This window comes from Haliotis cracherodii, unplaced genomic scaffold (assembly GCF_022045235.1).
Source record: "Haliotis cracherodii isolate W230 unplaced genomic scaffold, xgHalCrac1.p SCAF_7, whole genome shotgun sequence".
Lineage (NCBI taxonomy): Eukaryota > Metazoa > Mollusca > Gastropoda > Lepetellida > Haliotidae > Haliotis > Haliotis cracherodii.
In genome coordinates, this window is record NW_027266330.1 from 9,743,746 (window position 1) to 9,763,676 (window position 19,931).

General features: G+C 41.4%; 1 protein-coding gene across 1 annotated transcript; it reads right to left on the reverse strand.

The window, feature by feature from the left end:
* Positions 1-1,685: 1,685 nt before the first annotated feature.
* Positions 1,686-18,235, reverse strand: LOC139447408 (PCI domain-containing protein 2-like). Its single transcript, XM_071228741.1, has 15 exons — positions 18,189-18,235; positions 17,773-17,814; positions 16,910-17,031; positions 15,055-15,121; positions 14,328-14,423; positions 12,714-12,817; positions 10,579-10,654; positions 9,572-9,666; positions 8,737-8,783; positions 6,881-6,981; positions 5,953-6,026; positions 5,164-5,289; positions 4,349-4,418; positions 3,330-3,386; positions 1,686-1,858 (listed from the first exon to the last, which is right to left on the reverse strand). The coding sequence occupies exons 1-15, from the start codon at positions 18,222-18,224 to the stop codon at positions 1,769-1,771; spliced, it is 1,203 nt and encodes a 400-aa protein (XP_071084842.1). The 5' UTR covers positions 18,225-18,235; the 3' UTR covers positions 1,686-1,768.
* Positions 18,236-19,931: the final 1,696 nt, after the last annotated feature.

Here is a 19,931-nt window from a genome sequence, read left to right on the forward strand (position 1 = left end):
CAAGCATAGTCGCCTTTTACGGCAAGCATGGGTTGCTGAAGACCTCCTCTACCCCAGATCTTCACGGGTCACAACTGCGATGGATACAGTTTGGTTCAGTGACGAGTCAGCTGCCATATCATTTAAGAAAGCTGATATCTGATTGGCTCAAGAATCCATGCAGCCTTCACGTAGACTGGGGGGTCAAAGTTAACGTAGGGTCATCGGACATGACTTCCTGTGGAGGTTACCTCAGATCTTCACACAGAGAGGTGTGGTATCAGAGTAAAAGATCTGATTGTAATGCGAATGATTAGGACTTGAATTCTCTGAATCTGAACTTTTAGTTGTTAACTTGTGTTGAGGAGCATATAAACAACCCTACACTTTATAGTACAAACAATCAGACAAATGGACATGTTTAATGTTTATTTGTACAGTGAGATGTATATGATATATACAACAGGAACATCAAGATGAATATGTACATGTGAACAACACAATGGCCGTGAAACATCTATCTTCCCGAGGCAAGTGAGTTAACTGACTGTAAAAGTCCAATTTTCTTCCCTTGCAAAACTAAGCTAAATTTATGGAGTAATATTTTGGCTGGACTATTGAGTCAAATCAAAATCACATAATGAAATTAACACCCAGTTTGTAAAGTCCCGTGCAGATTTCAGTCGATTGCAGGATTTGAAAAACATGTACCATCAACTCGACAGATATTTTCCCCAATCTTTTCATGTTCTTCATCAAGGTGCTCATATGATTTGATACACTTATCCCGTTTTATTACAACATAGATTTTAATTATCGATCAGAACGTCTTCTGGGGGACATCATTTTGCAAATTCAAATGCATGGTGGAATCTGATTGATCAATAGGGGGGACATAGGAGGGACATAACTCATAACAGCCACTGGTGAAGCTACGATCAAGGCCAGAAATTGCAGCGTGGTTCGGCAAGGGTGGAAACTGGACTGTTACAGTCAGTGATCTCCCTTGCCTCAGGAAGATGTGAAACATACTTCAACCTTACTTTGTCAATACTCCCAGGAGAGACAGACGGCAGTCAGCCCATGTGGGACATAGTCAGCTAAGTAGAGTATTTCTCCCGATTGCCTTTTGATATCAAATATATCAACACGATTTGATAAACGTTAATAACTCTGAGTCTTGTCTTGATATGTTTGATATCAAAAGACGAGAGTAAAATTCCATTAATCATCCGAAATCAGTCTTCCAACTATTTCAGTTTGTAATCAGTAAATAGTGGTAAATAATAGTCTTGGTTCTCAGGCACTGCCTGCATTATCAGAGTCTGCCGCACGTTTCGTACTTATTTCCATTTTTACTTATTTCTTTAAAAATCCTTACACTTAAAAACAATGCGATCAAATATATTTCGTGTGATAGTAATGGCAGCAACAGGAGTTTGTATGCTTGTGTATATAGGGAGGCTCTTCCCAGGTTGATGGTACACAACTGTTTATTTGGTTACATACTACTAGTATGATACTAGATTGAACAAGCAAACAAAAAACAAACACTGCCCGCCCGCACTATATTTTCAAAAGTCACTGCCTGAGAACCAATTCTTTTATTTTTTAAGTCTAATAGGTATTGTCTTGTGTGTGTAAAGTACAGCTAACCAACTTCAGTAGCAGAGAGAATAATGATGACATTTGATTTTGATGTCATGGTAACTGACAATGTCACAATGCTCCACAAGGGTCCACAATGATGCTGAAGTTGAGAATTGATTCGGATGTTGCTGATGGTGTACTATAAAACTGTGGCCAGCACTGGGAATGGGTTCTGTTTGCTGACAACAAGCTTCTGATGCTGATGGGAGATGTAGCCTTTGATTTTGTTCTGAAACCAAATGAAATATCCGTGTATCCATACAAAATGTTACAAGAATAATTAAGGGTGACTTAAAATTGTACGAGAATTAATTGTGACAAAGGTGAAGTGAGGTGAAATGGGGTTTAACGTCGCGTCCAAGATTATTGCACTTGTATAGCGACGTGCATGTACGTGTGTGTGTTTGTGTGGCTGCTTGTACTAAAGTACTCACGGAAATGAAAAAAACCTGTTTTTTCGACCTCAGATCTTAAATAAATGCAGTTAATATACAAAATATGTAAATATTCAAACAACTAAATTAGTACTAATTGGGCCGTGGCACAAATACAGCGTATCAAATGTTTTTATGCCTTTTTACATGTAAAAGTGTGTATAAATGTGAATAAAACAGACTATTGTGAAACAGGGCATAACCAGGTGTAAGTAGATCAAGGTGACCTATGACACCTTGACAACAGGTGAGAACAGGTGCATAATGCCTATAGTCTGTTTCTGCTATGTCAATTTGGACTTTAAGTTTTATTTTTGAATGTTGAAAGTGACGACAAATTACCTCCTGTAAAGTACATTTTGTATTGTTCACTGAGATCAAACTAGCAAATCCAGACTAGTACTTTTCGAGTTGTTTTGTCATTTCGTATTTACAGCTATGTAACACTTTGTGTCGATTATCAAATTGAGAAAAACAGTTTTTTTTCATTTCGGTGAGTACTTTAGTCTGGACTGATGCCGATTTATAGTGCTAGCACACTGAGATACCATGCCGCAGTTTAACATGAATACCCCACTCAGACACAGTATACTGACTCCAAGCCAACCAGTCCTTGTTTTAGCCCCTTAATGCCGAGCGCCAGACAGGGTAACAACAAGTACCATCTTTTAACGTCTTTTGGTATGACGCGGTCGGGGATTTGTAACAAAGGTGACTATGCTTGTCGTAAGAGGCAACTAATGGGATCGAGTGGTCTGGCGTGATGACTTGGTTGATGCATGTCATCGTATCCCAATGGTGTGGATCGATGCTCATGATGTCAATCACTGAATTGTCTGGTCCAGACTTGATTTTTTACAGACCGCCATTATATAGCTGGAATATTGCTGAGTGCGGCAAACAAAAAATAATTGTGACAAACTATTTCTGCTGGTTATAACATGGGATCTCAAGGCACTTAATTACCTCAAATCTACTAAACATTTTTTGGTTAGGTTGTCTCCAAAAATGGCAAATGGCAAATTTCATCCATAGTATTTTGCATTGTGTATTGTATCGACATCGCCCTATGGACAAGTGTATCAATACAAAGTCGTTGACAGTCCTAATTGTGTGTGGGATGGCACAGCTGAAGACACACGTTTGTCAGATCAATGGTGTGCTGATGACTTTAACCATCCAGGTCCATGTGAGCTGCCATTGTGTCCACCTGATCCCCGTCTTACCCCTGAATCCCACCAGGTGAAACCCGAGCAAGACACCTACCTCAAATATTAGGTTAGCGATGATACACTGCGTCTCGTCATCATCGATGTCCTCAACCTGGAACAAACATAGGGCACATACATAAACCTTTGACAACAAGCAGCAGTCTTACACATGACTCAGACCCACACAGTGCTACATCTTTAATAGTTCTGTGTATGGAAATATAACTAATCTCATTAAAATCACATCTTAGTTCTCGCTTCCACCAGTGATTGATGTTTTGAGTACTGATGTCATGACAGCCTTCATATCATCAACTCTGGACCAGACAAACCAGAGATTGATGTTGTGGGTACTGATGTGATGACAGACTATACATCAACTCTGGACCAGACAAACCAGTGATTGAAGTTGTGAGTACTGATGTCATGACAGACTATATCATCAACTCTGGACCAGACAAACCAGTGATTGTCTTGACATCAGTACTCACAACATCCGACTAGATCATCAACTCTTGACTAGACAAACCAGTGATTGATGTTTGGAGTACTGATGTCAAGATAGACTATATCATCAACTCTGGACCAGACAAGCAAGTGATTGATGTGAGTACTGGCGTCATGACAACCTGTATATCATGAACTCTGATCCAGACAAGCCAGTGATTGATGTGAGTACTGGTGTCATGACAACCTGTATATCATGAACTCTGATCCAGACAAGCCAGTGATTGATGTGAGTACTGGCGTCATGACAACCTGTATATCATCAACTCTGGACCAGACAAACCAGTGATTGATGTGAGTACTGGCGTCATGACAACCTGTATATCATGAACTCTGATCCAGACAAGCCAGTGATTGATGTGAGTACTGGCGTCATGACAACCTGTATATCATCAACTCTGGACCAGACAAGCCAGTGATTGATGTGAGTACTGATGTCAAGACAGACTATATCATCAACTCTGGACCAGACAAGCCAGTGATTGATGTTGTGAGTACTGGTGTCAAGACAACCTGTATATCATCAACTCTGGACCAGACAAGCCAGTGATTATATTGAGAACATACCTGCATGAGTCTCAGGGCAGTGGTGAAGTCGTCGAGAGGCAGGAGATGGTTCTTCTGATGGATCAAGTATCTGTAACAAAGCACCAATAGAGATAAAGATGTAGCATAAAGGTTAAAACATCTTTTGTGTTCGTTTGTTGTTTAACGCTGCACTCAGCAATATCCATACTATGATGGATGTCTGCAAATAACCATTCAGTCCAGTGATTGATATCATGAGCATCGATCTACGCAATTGGGATATGATGACATGCATCAACCAGGTCAGCGAGCCTGACCACCCGATCCCATTAGTTGCCTCTTACAACAAGCATGGGTTGCTGAAGACCCGGATGTTCACGGCTGACATCTTTTGTGATACCTAATAATAAATAATTTGCAAGTGATTCTGTGACATTTGATTGGCTAATCACAGTATTTTGCAAAGAAAAAGGCGGTCTACTGTTTCCTGATTGGTTGATGGTAGGGTGGGCAGGACTTGTGTTGCAATACAGCATTGAACGATGTCACTGTCTTAGTCTTTTTGTGTCAGTGATTAAATAAGGACTCTGAATTTATTATCCAAAATTGTTATTGATTAGAATTGACTTCAATATGAATTTGTATTTATGGTATAAACATAAAAGACATTGTGCACATTTTGCGTAAGTCTGATTCTGTGAGGATTTACACAGCGTGCACATCGGTTGCTGCAGGTGTACGTCCAATCCCTCAGTACTTCTTGCCACGTGTAGGAGGTACTGGAGCCTACTCAGCTGGATAAGTAGGAATGTTTCAAGACACCTGCACTGACGGGAGCTGGATGTCGGACTTACACTTTCTTGAAGAGGTTCCTGTAGGTGATGATCTTCAGCTTCTCCAGGATCAGGTAGATGCCACACTTGATGAAGAACGCCTCGTGTTTCAGGAGGGCTGTGTTCAGCTGCAGCAGGTTGCCTGAACTGGGGAACACCATGATGACAGTGTTAGAGACTCCGATAGTCACAGTAGTGTTAGAGAAACTAACAGCAGTGTTGAAGGGTGTCACAACAAAGTCAGAGACAGTAGGATGGATTGGTAACAGTGTTCAAAGATGGATTCTCAACAGTGTTATAAAAAGTTTGGATTTTCAACACTGTTAAAGAACAATGGGACCTTAACAGTGCCAAAGAAGGATGGGTCCTCAACAGTGTTAAAGCAGGGTTGATTCTCAAAATGTTAAAGAAGGATGGATTCTCAACATGTTAAAGAAGGATGGATTATCAACAGTGATAAAGAAGAGTGGATTCTCAACATGTTAAAGAAGGATGGATTATCAACAGTGATAAAGAAGGGTGGATTCTCAACAAGTTAAAGGATGGATTCTCAACCTGTTAAAGAAGGATGAATTATCAACAGTGTTAAAGAAGGATGGATTCTCAACATGAAGGAATGATTCTTAACAGTGTTAAAGAAGGATGGGTTCTCAACAGTGTAAAAGAAGGATGGGGTCTTAACAGTGTTAAAGAAGGATGGCTTCACAACAATTAAAGAAGGATGTGTTCACAAATGTCTATACAGACATTCACCAAATTCAAGGAATGTTAGATTATTCTCGATTCATGTGCATGAGTTATCTCCCCTACCTCACAGCCCGAGCAACATCTGCAAACTGCTTGAGGTTGTACTTGTGTAGAACGGCGAATGTCGGCATCTGTCCCTGGAGAGAGAGGACAAGATCAACACATGACTATATATTCCTAGGTAAACATGAACGAACGATTCGTAGGGTCGTGGTGGATGTAATTGATACAGGATGTATGCTCTTCCATCACACTGGATACATGAAAACTTACATGTTACATGAACGCTTCATCTGCATCTAGCGTACATGGTTCAGTTTGCGTCCAGTTTAGTCTGCGTCCAGTTTAGTCTGCGTCCTGTTTAATCTCAATCCACTTTAGTCTGCATCCTGTTTAGTCTCAATCCACTTTAGTCTGCATCCTGTTTAGTCTGCATCCACTTTAGTCTGCATCCTGTTTAGTCTGCATCCACTTTAGTCTGCATCCACTTTAGTCTGCATCCTGTTTAGTCTGCATCCATTTTCGTCTGCATCCTGTTTAGTCTGCATCCACTTTAGTCTGCATCATGTTCAGTCTGCATCCACTTTAGTCTGTGTCAAGTTTAGTCTGCATCCTGTTCAATCTGCCTCCATTTTTTAGTCTGCGTCCTGTTAAGTCTGCCTCCATTATAGTCTGCCTCCATTTTAGTCTGCATCCTGTTTAGTCTGCGTCCAGTTTAGTCTGCGTCTAGTTTGGTCTGCCTCAAATTTAGTCTTCGTCCTGTTAAGTCTGTGTCAAGTTTAGTCTGCATCCTGTTCAATCTGCCACCATTTTAGTCTGCGTCCTGTTAAGTCTGCCTCCATTTTAGTCTGCGTCCTGTTAAGTCTGCGTCCAGTTTAGTCTGCATCCAGTTTAGTCTGCGTCTAGTTTGGTCTGCCTCAAATTTAGTCTTCGTCCTGTTAAGTCTGCGTCTAGTTTAGTCTACGTTCCTGTTAACCTTGCAGTCACTCACCAGCAGCATCTTGACAGGGATAAGGTAGATGAGGATGAGACGTTTGTTTTTCTTGCACTGCCGATGACATCTCTCAAACGCAAAAGTGAGATATTCCTCCGCTGAAACAAAGATAATAGACAATAAAGCTAATTTACACAGTGAATCTCAGAAACATCAAAGAGTGGATTCTCAACAGTGTTAAAGCAGGGTCGATTCTCAACAATGTTAAAGAAGGATGGATTCTCAACATGTTAAAGAAGGATGGATTCTCAACATGTTAAAGAAGGATGGATTCTCAACAGTGTTAAAAGGAGGATTCTTAACAGCGTTAAAAGGTGGATTCTTAGCAGTGTTAAAGGATGGTTTCTCAACAGTGTTAAAGAAGGATTGACTTGCAACACTGTTAAAGAAGGATGGATTCTTAACAGTGTTAAAGGATGGATTCTCAACAGTGTTAAAGGATGGATCCTCAACAGTGTTAAAGAAAGATGAATTAAGTGATAAAATAGTATGGATTCTCAACATGTTAAAAAAGGATGGATTCTTAACATTGTTAAAGAAGGATATTTTCTTATCGTGTTAAAGGGTGGATTCTCAACAATGTATTAAAGAAGGATGGATTCTTAACAGCATTTAAGGATGGATTCTCAACAGTGTTAAAAAAGGATGAATTCTTAACAGAGTTAAAGGATGGATTCTCAACATTGTTAAAGGATGGATCCTCAACAGTGTTAAAGAAGGATGGATTCTCAACAGCATTAAAGAAGGATGGATTCTTAACAGTGTTAGAGAAGGATGGATTCTTAACACGTTAAAGGATGGATTATCAACAGTGATAAAGAAGTATGGATTCTCAAAAGTGATAAAGAAAGGTTGATTCTCAACAAGTTAAAGGATTGATTCTCAACATGTTAAAGAAGGATGAATTATCAACAGTGTTAAAGAAGGATGGATTCTTAACAGTGTTAAAGAAGGATGGATTCTCAACAATGTATTAAAGAAGGATGGATTCTTAACAGTATTAAAGGATGGATTCTCAACAGTGTTAAAAAAGGATGAATTCTTAACAGTGTTAAAGGATGGATTCTCAACAGTGTTAAAGGATGGATCCTCAACTGTGTTAAAGAAGGATGGATCCTCAACAGTGTTAAAGAAGGATGGATTCTCAAAACAGCATCAAAGAAGGATGGCTTCTTAACAGTGTTAGAGAAGCATGGATTAGATGGATGGAGATTACAAGCACAGAACACCTGGGACCTATTCTGAACCAGGACCTTCAGGAGAATACAAGCATGGGGGGGGGGGGTACTTGGGATCTGTTCTGCACAAGTATCCCCATTTGAAGACGAGAATTGTGTAGTTGAACCTTATTCTGCCCTGGAGTCCTGTAACGGTCAGTTACCTACAAGCTTATTCTCCCCTGGAATCATGTAACGGTCAGTTACCTACAAGCTTATTCTTCCCTCGAGTCCTGTAACGGTCAGTTACCTACAAGCGTATTCTGCCCTGGAATCATGTAACGGTCAGTTACCTACAAGCTTATTCTGCCCTGGAATCATGTAACGGTCAGTTACCTACAAGCGTATTCTGTCCTGGAGTCTTGTAACGGTCAGTTACCTACAAGCGTATTCTGCTCTGGAATCATGTAACGGTCAGTTACCTACAAGCGTATTCTGCCCTGGAATCATGTAACGGTCAGTTACCTACAAGCTTATTCTGCCCTGGAATCATGTAACGGTCAGTTACCTACAAGCGTATTCTGCCCTGGAATCATGTAACGGTCAGTTACCTACAAGCTTTTTCTACCCTGGAGTCCTGTAACGGTCAGTTACCTACAAGCAATGGAATACTAGTATGTTCAAGTCAACACTTACCCCCCTTGTAGTCGCTGTCAAACATGGCCTTCCTTCCGACATAGTACCTGAAATACGAAACAAGGGTGAAATAATATATACCAAGGAGTGCATGGAACAAACATTATGACTTTGGTCCTTAATTCCAAATTAATGGTGTTATTCTTTGTGCAGCAGGATCACAGCAGCTAGCAAAATGTCTTTTGATTGGTACATACCCACTTGTTGATAATTGTAAATGTAAGGTATTTTATGCTGCAGTTTGTAGAGGTGCAAGTGTGTATGTACAAGCCTCAAACCCACCTGCATGTGATGAGATGGGAGAGACAAAAACATACCTGTACTTGATGAGATGGGAGAGACAGACGGACCTACCTGTACGTGATGAGATGGGAGAGACAGACAGACCTATCTGCATGTGATGAGATGGGAGAGACAGACGGACCTACATGCATGTGATGAGATGAGAGAGACAGACAGACCTACCTGTACGTGATGAGATGGGAGAGACAGACAGACCTACCTGCATGTGATGAGATGGGAGAGACAGACGGACCTACCTGCATGTGATGAGATGGGAGAGACAAAAGGACCTACCTGTACGTGATGAGTTGGGAGAGACAGACAGACCTACCTGTATGTGATGAGATGGGAGAGACAGACATACCTACCTGTACGCGATGAGCTGGGAGAGACAGACGGACCTACCTGTATGTGATGAGATGGGAGAGACAGACAGACCTACCTGCATGTGATGAGATGGGAGAGACAGACGGACCTACCTGTACGTGATGAGATGAGAGAGACAGACAGACCTACCTGTATGTGATGAGCTGGGAGAGACAGACAGACCTACCTGTACGTGATGAGCTGGGAGAGACTGAACCGATCCTTGATCACCAGACTGTCGATGGCTCGAATCAGAGGTTTACACAAGTGAAGCTTGTTAATCTGGAGTAGAAGTGACACATAGTCAAGGCCAAGGCCACCAATTATATGTGGGACCAGGGGCATGAGTGCCTGTTTAACCCAGGTCACCCTACACTCAGCAACATTCCATGTCAATGAGGACAGCCTGTCAATAGGTGAGTGTGCTACAGACAATCCACTGACAGATACTATGAGCAATGATCCACACCATAGATCAAGAAAGTCTTAGAGCCTGAACATCCAGTTGTGTGGAGAGTGTGTGTTTACTAAAGCCTCACTTAGAAACAGCATACCGACTCTGAGCTGAACAGACCTTGTTTATCTTCTCAATGCAGAGCATCAGGCAGGGTAACAACAAGTTCCATATTTTTACATCTTTTGATTTAAGGTTTCACCTTCCACACTTCATGCAAAAGCTGTATCCGCTACACCACAGAGGCGGTTGTTCAGCAAATGAGTGAGTGAGTGAGTATGGTTTTACGCCGCTTTTAGCAATATTCCAGCAATATCACGGTGGGGACACCAGAAATGGGCTTCACACATTGTACCCATGTCGGGAATCGAACCCGGGTCTTCGGCGTGACGAGCGAACGCTTTAACCACTAGGCTACCCGACCACCCCTGTTCATCAGATGAACACTTTATACTAGTTCATGTGAGAGTGAGTGAGTGAGTGAGTGAGTGAGTGAGTGAGTGAGTGAGTGAGTGAGTGAGTGAGATGGGATTAGCACCACTTTGAACAGAATGTCAGTTACATCACAGTGTGTCTGCTTGATATGAGAAGAAGCCCGAAGTGATGCATTTCTTTGACATTCACCGCTTTGATGCAAATCCTCAAGCACGGGGAAGGAGCTGACAAACCCAGAAACATAATCAGATGACTCTGGAGTCGAAGACACTTCCGAGCATAGAACATATAGAGGCTCCTATTACCTTGAAGTATATTTTGAACAGCTGGTTGACAAGATTCAACATTCCCCACTTCTTGGAGTCTTCCACGGCGGCTCGGCTGTAATTACACAAGTTTGCAACATAACAATAGAAGTAGCTCACGACCAATCACACAGACGACAATCACCCCAGTACTCAGAATAGGGCTGGGACGAGTCTAAATTTACTACCTGGGTACCCACCCCATTATTACCCGACCCTGCCCGGGTACCCGCTGCAGGTCTCAAGAGTTGGATACAAAATGTCCGACATGTCCAAAAATGTCCAGAATAGTTTGACCGAAGCCCTGGTAAATTGTATTTTGATACATGTATAAAATGCTCTGGTCATGCATACAATGAAGTTGACTGAAGTTTTATTTTTATTCAAACCTGTAAAGGTCAGAAGCAATTCTTCTTAGTCAGAAATAATTAGTGACTTGTAGTGTACCCATAGAGTTCCAAATATTTTTTGTCATTAAACAATATATCACATGACTAACCACGGGTCCGGGTAGTCCTGTGGGTACCCAGGTCCTACTCAGTACCCACCCAACCCGAGTACCCGAGTGACCGATCCAAGCCCTAACTCAGAAGATGTCAGAAGGTACACATGTCCTTGTTTGGAACAGTGCTTACCATCTCATAACAGTGAGTGTGTCAGTGAGTATGGTTTTACGCCGCTTTAAGCAATATTCCAGCAATATCACGGCGGGAGACACCAGAAATGGGCTTCACACATTGCACCCATGTCGGGAATCGAACCCGGGTCTACGGCGTGATGAGCGAACGCTTTAACCACAAGGCTACCCGACCGCCCCTTCTCATAACAGACACAGCAAGTAGTTGTATGTGTGGTTACTTCTGCTATTTGGTAATTTGGTTTGAAAATTCCACAAATAACAACTTGTGACATTATTTTCATATGTGTGTACAACTGGTACGGAGTAAGCATCAGCCATTGATATAAAACTACCAAAACTTAACATGCTAAATGCACTGATGAAGGAACAAACAATATGAAGATGCAGCCATACTGTCCCTTCCCCCAGATATGGACGTGTGACTCACTTGTCACTGGCACACACACGGAAGCAGCCATACTGTCACTTCCCCCAGATATGGACGCGTGACTCACTTGTCACTGGCACACACACGGAAGCAGCCATACTGTCACTTCCCCCAGATATGGACATGTGACTCACTTGTCACTGGCACACACACGGAAGCAGCCATACTGTCACTTCCCCCAGATATGGACGTGTGACTCACTTGTCACAGGCACACACACGGAAGCAGCCATACTGTCACTTCCCCCAGATATGGACGCGTGACTCACTTGTCACTGGCACACACACGGAAGCAGCCATACTGTCCCTTCCCCCAGATATGGACGTGTGACTCACTTGTCACTGGCACACACACGGAAGCAGTCATACTGTCACTTCCCCCAGATATGGACGTGTGACTCACTTGTCACTGGCACACACGGAAGCAGCCATACTGTCACTTCCCCCAGATATGGACGCGTGACTCACTTGTCACAGGCACACACACGGAAGCAGCCATACTGTCACTTCCCCCAGATATGGACGCGTGACTCACTTGTCACTGGCACAACACACGGAAGCAGCCATACTGTCCCTTCCCCCAGATATGGACGCGTGACTCACTTGTCACTGGCACACACATGGAAGCAGCTGTACTGTCCCTTCCCCCAGATATGGACGCGTGACTCACTTGTCACTGGCACAACACACGGAAGCAGCCATACTGTCCCTTCCCCCAGATATGGACGCGTGACTCACTTGTCACTGGCACACACATGGAAGCAGCTGTACTGTCCCTTCCCCCAGATATGGACGTGTGACTCACTTGTCACTGGCACACACGGAAGCAGCCATACTTTCACTTCCCCCAGATATGGACGTGTGACTCACTTGTCACTGGCACACACACGGAAGCAGTCATACTGTCCCTTCCCACAGATATGGACGTGTGACTCACTTGTCACTGGCACACACACGGAAGCAGCCATACTGTAACTTCCCCCAGATATGGACGTGTGACTCACTTGTCACTGGCCCACACGGAAGCAGCCATACTGTCCCTTCCCCCAGATATGGACGTATGACTCACTTGTCACTTGCACACACACGGAAGCAGCCCATGAGTAGCTCGGCTGCCTTTTCCATCCTCTCCCCCGCCTTCCCTCGACTCTTCATCACTGCCTGCACGTCAGCCTGCAACATTATACACACTGTGAGGGGGAGGGCTGTGTCTTGGGGGGGTCAGGGGGAGGGCTGTGTCAGAGGGAGGGGGGTGTCAGGAGATGGCGACAGGGTGGCATCAGTGGATGATGTGGGGGTCGGTGTAGTGTCAGTGCATAGTGTCAGTGAATGTCGTCAGGGGCAGGTGTCAGGGGGGTGGCAGGGGATGGTGGCAGGGTGGCATCAGTGGATGATGTGGGGGTCGGTGTAGTGTCAGTGAATGGTGTTTGGGGGAGGTACCAGGGGTTGTAAGTGTTACCATCAAAGTAGATTTTCAGATTTAAGTTGTCTGTGGACAGAGTATAACTTCTCTAAAAGATAAAGTGGAAAAGATACACACTTTACACACATCCTCAGATCCGACCTCCAAACACACGGGTTTCGGAGTCCATACCACACAACCAACTAAAACCACACAATCCTTCCGACTCCCAAATAACCAATCAATATTCACGGCAGAACTAATGGGCATGGCCTCAGCCCTCCACAATCAAGAATCCAAAAACCACCAAAAAATCCTAATACTTACTGACTCCCTAAGTGGACTACAAGCCCTCCAAAACAAAAATACCAAAAACCGACCTAAATTAATAAAACAAATACTTAAAAGCTCCAACGACCTAACAAAAGCAGGCAAACAAATAACCTTATTGTGGATACCCGCCCACGTAGGAATATACGGTAATGAAAACGCCGATAAAGCAGCTAAACTATCCCTCAGAATCCCAGAAATAAGCTTAAACTTACCCATCTCAAAATCAGAAATTAAAAGTGTAAACAAACAAAAAATCACAAAAAAATGGCATAACCTATATCTAAACTCAAATAGCCAAATCAAAAGAGTGCTCAGCAAACCACTAACCAAACCAAAAATTCTCCATCCATCAAAAAAAATCGACAGAGTAATCACTAAACTCCAAACAGGACACACCAACCTAAATAACCACCTAAAAAAAATTAAAAAACACACTACAGGTAACTGCCCAGAAACCCCAGAACACGCACTCATCCACTGCACACACTACCTAACACATCGAACCGCATTACAAACCACCCTCAATCTAAACAAGGCTCTCACTCTAGAAGCAATACTAAACCCACAAAATAAACTAGAAAACTTCAAGGCCTTAGGCGTATTCTTAATAAAAAAAGAACTAATAAAACGCATCTAAAACCATAATAACCTACCAAATCAAAATCACATAAACAAACAATCATCCACCATACCCAGCTCCCTTAGTTCTCCTCCCCAACCCCATCGGCATCTATTCCAAATCTCAAAATTCCCAAATTCTATATAAGCAACCCCTAAAGCCCCCTCTTGGGTTGCACAGACCACCCTCGCCCCTTTCGGAAACACATTAAATGGCCTGGCCGGGCCTGTGTGCGAAATACGCATCAGTCGGAAAGCGCACGTTAAATCTCCAAAGTTAGTAAAGTAAAGTAAGATACACACTGGAATAAAGACTGGAGTTATACTCACACTGATGGCGAAGCGGCGGAGGTCCAGGCACACGCTGAACATTAGAGGCAGGGACCAGTTCTCCTCCTTCTGACTCTGCATGGCCTTGGTGAATGCTGTGTCATAGGTCAAGGTCAACAAACATGCATGCTCAATCTAGGAATAGGCTCACATACAGTGATTGTCGAAACATTTGAGTTTACAAGCGTGAAATAAGTTCAGACATCACATGAAAAGATTTGGAATATATCTGTTGATGCCAGGTTGGCAGTACACATTCTTTTCCTGCAGTCAACCAAAATCGGATGTCGATTTTGTAACGCGATTTTGATTGAACTATGCATAAGACTCGTTAGTCCAGCCAAAATACAGCTCCATAATTCCAGCCTAGTTCGGCAAGGGTGTAAATTGGACTTTTATCATTTAACTCCCTTGCATCAGGAAGATGGTCAGCTTGATGCAGGAGACAACAAAGAAGACACAATTCATGGATAACAATTTCATTAATATCTATAAACTGTTTTTACTTTGTCATCCGTCGACTTCTAAGTAATGCCTAACAATTCTTGATGTAGGAGGAAAGCCTGAAGTTATGCAGGTCTCTAATCAGCTGATGTTTACTTCTCTCGGAGAAACTTTTTTCTTTCCTCCTTACGAGCTTTGTTGAAAAATAAGTCACATTTGCAAAATTACGAAAGTATGAAAACACTAATCATAATTGCATGCACATGTACAATGGTGAAGGATATTGCACGACGACAGCCTGACAGCCGTAGGCCTCAATGAAGTCATGGTTGGCGACAGCCCAACAGCATCTGGTGGAGAAAAGTATCATTACAATGTTTGTTTGTTTGTTTGTTTCTTGATAAACGCTGAACTCAGCAACATTCCAGCTACACGATGGCAGCCTGTGATTAATTGAGTCTTGACCAGACAATCCAGTAATTGATATCATGAGCAACGATCCAGGGCATGAAGACATGTATTCAGCCAAGTCACCAGTCACCTGATTCATTTGGTCGCTTCTTACGACAAGCATGGGTTGCTGAATTTGCTGGGGACCAAATCTAAACTATATAACTCACACAACAGTGAGTGAGTGAGTTGGGTTTAACGCCGCTCTTAACAGTATTCCAGTTATATCACGGCGTGTCAGCTTAATGTGGGAGGAAAGCCTGAAGTGATGCAGGTCTTACACGTATACCACTTCCACAGGTAAAATATGGTAAAAGAATTGTTACTTGTTGTTACCCTGCCTTGCGTTCGGCACAAAGGAGATATGGTAAAACTGGTCGGCTCGGAGTCAGTACACTGTGTCTGAGTCGGGTATTCAGCATTAGTCCGGACAAGTACAAGCAGCCATAGACACAAAGACATGCATGCGCACCAATTCCTACGTCCTGTCGCTATACAAGTGCAATAATCTCTAACGTGACATTAAATCCCATTTAACCTCACCATAGGCATAGGGTTCTGGGGTCCGTTCCTCAAAGAAATCATAGTGCTAAGGTGATCGTAACTCCTGTAACGGCCAAATTGTCTGTTAATGTGGTTACGCTCGGGTTATTGCTCCTGTTTTGTATGTTACTTAATTAATCCAAGGGAGGCTACTCTGGAAGAGACTGGATATTGGCCATGTGGCTGTAAAGTTGGTCACCAAAGCAGTATTAAATTCAAAAAGGTACTTTCAAGATAAGAAGGCATAAAGAAACGGTAAATACACATAGATAATAAATGATATAGAACCACAGCTGAAATTTACTTCACTTGCTTGATTATTCCCTGTATCATATTGTAATGGTCTGTTTTTGTGGTTTTTTTCAGTCAATTGGCCTGACTGTTGGTTCAGTGGGAATCTGAAAAGACGATGTATTGATGTTCTTTATCCTAGAAGATTATGAAGTGTATAACTCCCATACTTTAACATAGACCTACGACAGTCTTAGCGCTATGACCGACCAATGGAATGACTGATGACAATTAGCCAATCAGAAGGTAGCCTTCTCCTGCTTTATGGCACTAATTTCAAATTGGCGACTACGCTTCGAAACATATTTTGACAAATTCTCGATTAAAAAATTGAAATCTAAACAAAAGAACATTCTGAAATGGCTAACAGATAGTCTAGATTGTATGGATTCAGTCGTTAAGCCTGTAACTATCGTTCGGAATACCCTGTGTTAAAGTTTTTTGAGGTTGCATGATTAGCAATCACATTCTGACTGTCACATTCATGATCTTGTAAGCGAAGCTCTGTGTGGTCGGATGAAAGGTCGTTCTGACGTGACCCCTAATTGTCCTCAGACCTTTGTTTAGCGGTAGCGGATCTGATTTTAATGAGATTGTTATGGAACGGGGCCTGATGAGAAGAAAGAATGAGTACTGGTGTACTTGAGTACTGGTGCCTCCAACCTTGACCTGGACTTGAATGTATCTGTCCCTCCCATACAGTAGCAGTGTAATCCTCAAACACTGGAAGGAGAAGTAGCATGACTGGGACCTGCTCTGAAACTTGACCAGCAGATCCTGACATGGGACGAGTTGACTTTCACCTGACCCCTCTCAGCCCTATGACATTGGTATCAGTACCACCAGTACTCTACCTGACGTGGGCTGCTACCATTTCATCAAAGGGGGGATCCAGGACCCTCTGCACCTGGGACTCTGGGTGTTCCAACTGGCACCGAGGACTTGCAATGTGAGCGTGTTGAAATGACAAAAGCTCCTGCAAACATCAATGAGTAAACTGTTCACATAGGTCAGGTAGGCACAATGAGAGATTCATTTAACAGGTACAAAGATGCTCTTCTAATTTACACAATTTCCATCCTATATCTCTATCCTTTGGCCAGTGGCAAGCAGAAATAGCAGATGACCTATTTGATCAAAGTGAAGTATTTCTGTTTGTTTGTTGTTAATAGCCACACTCAGCAATATTACAGAAAAAAAAGAAGAAAAAAATGGCTAGTGGTTAAAGCATTCGCTCTTCACGCCGAATACCCGGGTTCGATTCCATACATGGGTACAATGTGTGAAGCCCATTAAAGGTGACCCCGCTGTGATATCGCTGGAATATTGTTAAAAGCAGCTTAAAACCATACTCACTCACTACAGCAAAATGACGGCTGTCTGTAAATAAGTGAGTCTGGAACAGACAATCCAGTCATTCACTTGCATCAACAAAGTCACTGAACCTGACCACCCGATAGTCACCTCTCACTCTCAGTCACGTCTTACGACAAGCATAGTCAACTCTTATGACAAGCATGGGTTGCTGAAGACGAATTCCAACCCAGATCTTTATGGGTAGAACATTAATAGGTATAAGCAATTGACCAATCTAGTATATCTATTGTCTCCTTGTATCCAGGCGAATTAGTGATTCTCTTGTAAATGGAGCATTGAAGATTTTTTCCACAATAACAATGTGTACACTTCCCTCTGAAAATGTTGAAGCTATACATACCCCGGCTGACAATCCATCTTTGTTTTGTAGAGCATAGTCAATCTGAAAAAATCAAATTGGGAATATGGTTTATTATAGAAAATTCGAAAATTGTCATAGGAATACATTGTTAGTTGACTGATCACTGATTTCTTCTATCTCGACATGCAAATTTGCGCTGCATTTCTGTTCTCGATAAAATGCAGTGTTGTCAAAACATGATTCTTTTCTTGTTCACTCACTGCTCGGCGTGTTTTGATTTTAGAATTTTTGAACATGACAATCTGAAAATGGGGAGCCAAAAAGTGAAAAAAATACCCATAAGAGTCTCAACTCTAAAATGTAGATGACATTTACAGTCCATTAAGAGTTGAACCTTGACATGTGTAAAACGAGACGAATAAACATCGGAATCTACAACTAAATAATATTCGTACCGACTGTAAAAACGAATTTAACGAAACGTGCGCCATGATGTGTGGATTATGTCCCTTGGATGGTACTTTCTCACAGCTATAGTCTGTGCGTGAATATCGCACTTTAAACGAACAACAAAAACATTAACTCATATTCTTTCCCTCGCAATTCTTAATTTCCACATATCATTAAATGAACAAAAATGTTCGCTTTACTAAAGCGATTGTTAGTGAAACTTAAAGGCTGTCTATTAATATGAGAATACCTCTTGTCAGTTCTCTCATGAATTTCCCTGTGTTTAAGGAAGTAATATTTTACTTAGTCTTTGATAGTAATACCAACTACTTTAATGGTACATGAACTGTGCATTAGTTATACCTCTCTATTATATTGTACGTGATTTTTTTTTAATTTCTGTATTAAAATTGCCAATGTGTATATGTCATCATCGGGAGCGGTATGTATGTAAGCATTGTTGCTTGTTTACCAATCCCCATTTCATCATACACGTATGTGTTGAAATAAAAATATGTTTAAACCAAATTGTGTCTTATATTATATACATTTATCCTGAGACGAGTGATGTTTTATTATATATATCCTTGGATAAGTGATGTTGTATTATATATATCCTTGGATAAGTGATGTTTTATCATATGTATCCCTGGATAAGTGATGTTTTATTATATGTATCCTTGGATAAGTGATGTTTTATTATATGTATCCTTGGATAAGTGATGTTTTATTATACATGTCCTTGGATAAGTGATGTTTCATTATACATGTCCTTGGATAAGTGATGTTTTATTATACGTGTCCTTAGATAAGTGATGTTTTATTATATGTATCCTTAGAAAAGTGATGTTTTATTATATGTATCCTTGGATAAGTGATGTTTTATTATATGTATCCTTGGATAAGTGATGTTTTATTATGCATTTCCTTGGATAAGTGATGTTTTATTGTATGTATCCTTGGATAAGTAAGTGATGTTTTATTATACATGTCCTCGGATAAGTGACGTTTATTATACATGTCCTTGGATAAGTGATGTTTTATTATATGTATCCTTGGATAAGTGATGTTTTATCATATGTATCCTTGGATAAGTGATGTTTTATTATGCATTTCCTTGGATAAGTGATGTTTTATTATATGTATCCTTGGATAAGTGATGTTTTATTATATGTATCCTTGGATAAGTGATGTTTTACTATATGTATCCTTGGATAAGTGATGTTTTATTATGCATTTCCTTGGATAAGTGATGTTTTATTATATGTATCCTTGGATAAGTGATGTTTTATTATATGTATCCCTGGATTAGTGATGTTTTATTATATGTATCCTCGGATAAGTGGTGTTTTATTATACATGTCCTTGGATAAGTGATGTTTTGTTATACATGTCCTTGGATAAGTGGTGTTTAATTATATGTATCCTTGGATAAGTGGTGTTTAATTATATGTATCCTTGGATAACTGATGTTTTATTATATGTATCCTTGGATAACTGATGTTTTATTATATGTATCCTTGGATAACTGATGTTTTATGAGTGTGGGGAGTACTAATACACGATGATCCATAAACGACATATATTTCTTTATTAGTTATGTCAGTTATGTGATTTGGATGCCATAGACGACAGCTACATACTTGAATGACGTCATGCAGACAGCCGCTTTTACTTGTGTGACAATACCTCTTTTTCGCAAGCTGTTTGTACAAGCAGTGATTAAGCCAATCAGTGATGTCAAACAC

Coding starts and splice junctions, on each gene's coding strand:
- LOC139447408 (XM_071228741.1), bottom strand. CDS start 18,224: ATGGCGCACGTTTCGTTAAATTCGTTTTTACAGTCG. Junction 17,032..17,772: donor AAGATGGATTGTCAGCCGGG/GTATGTATAGCT, acceptor TGATGTTTGCAG/GAGCTTTTGTCATTTCAACA. Junction 1,859..3,329: donor TCGCTAACCTAATATTTGAG/GTAGGTGTCTTG, acceptor ATTTGGTTTCAG/AACAAAATCAAAGGCTACAT.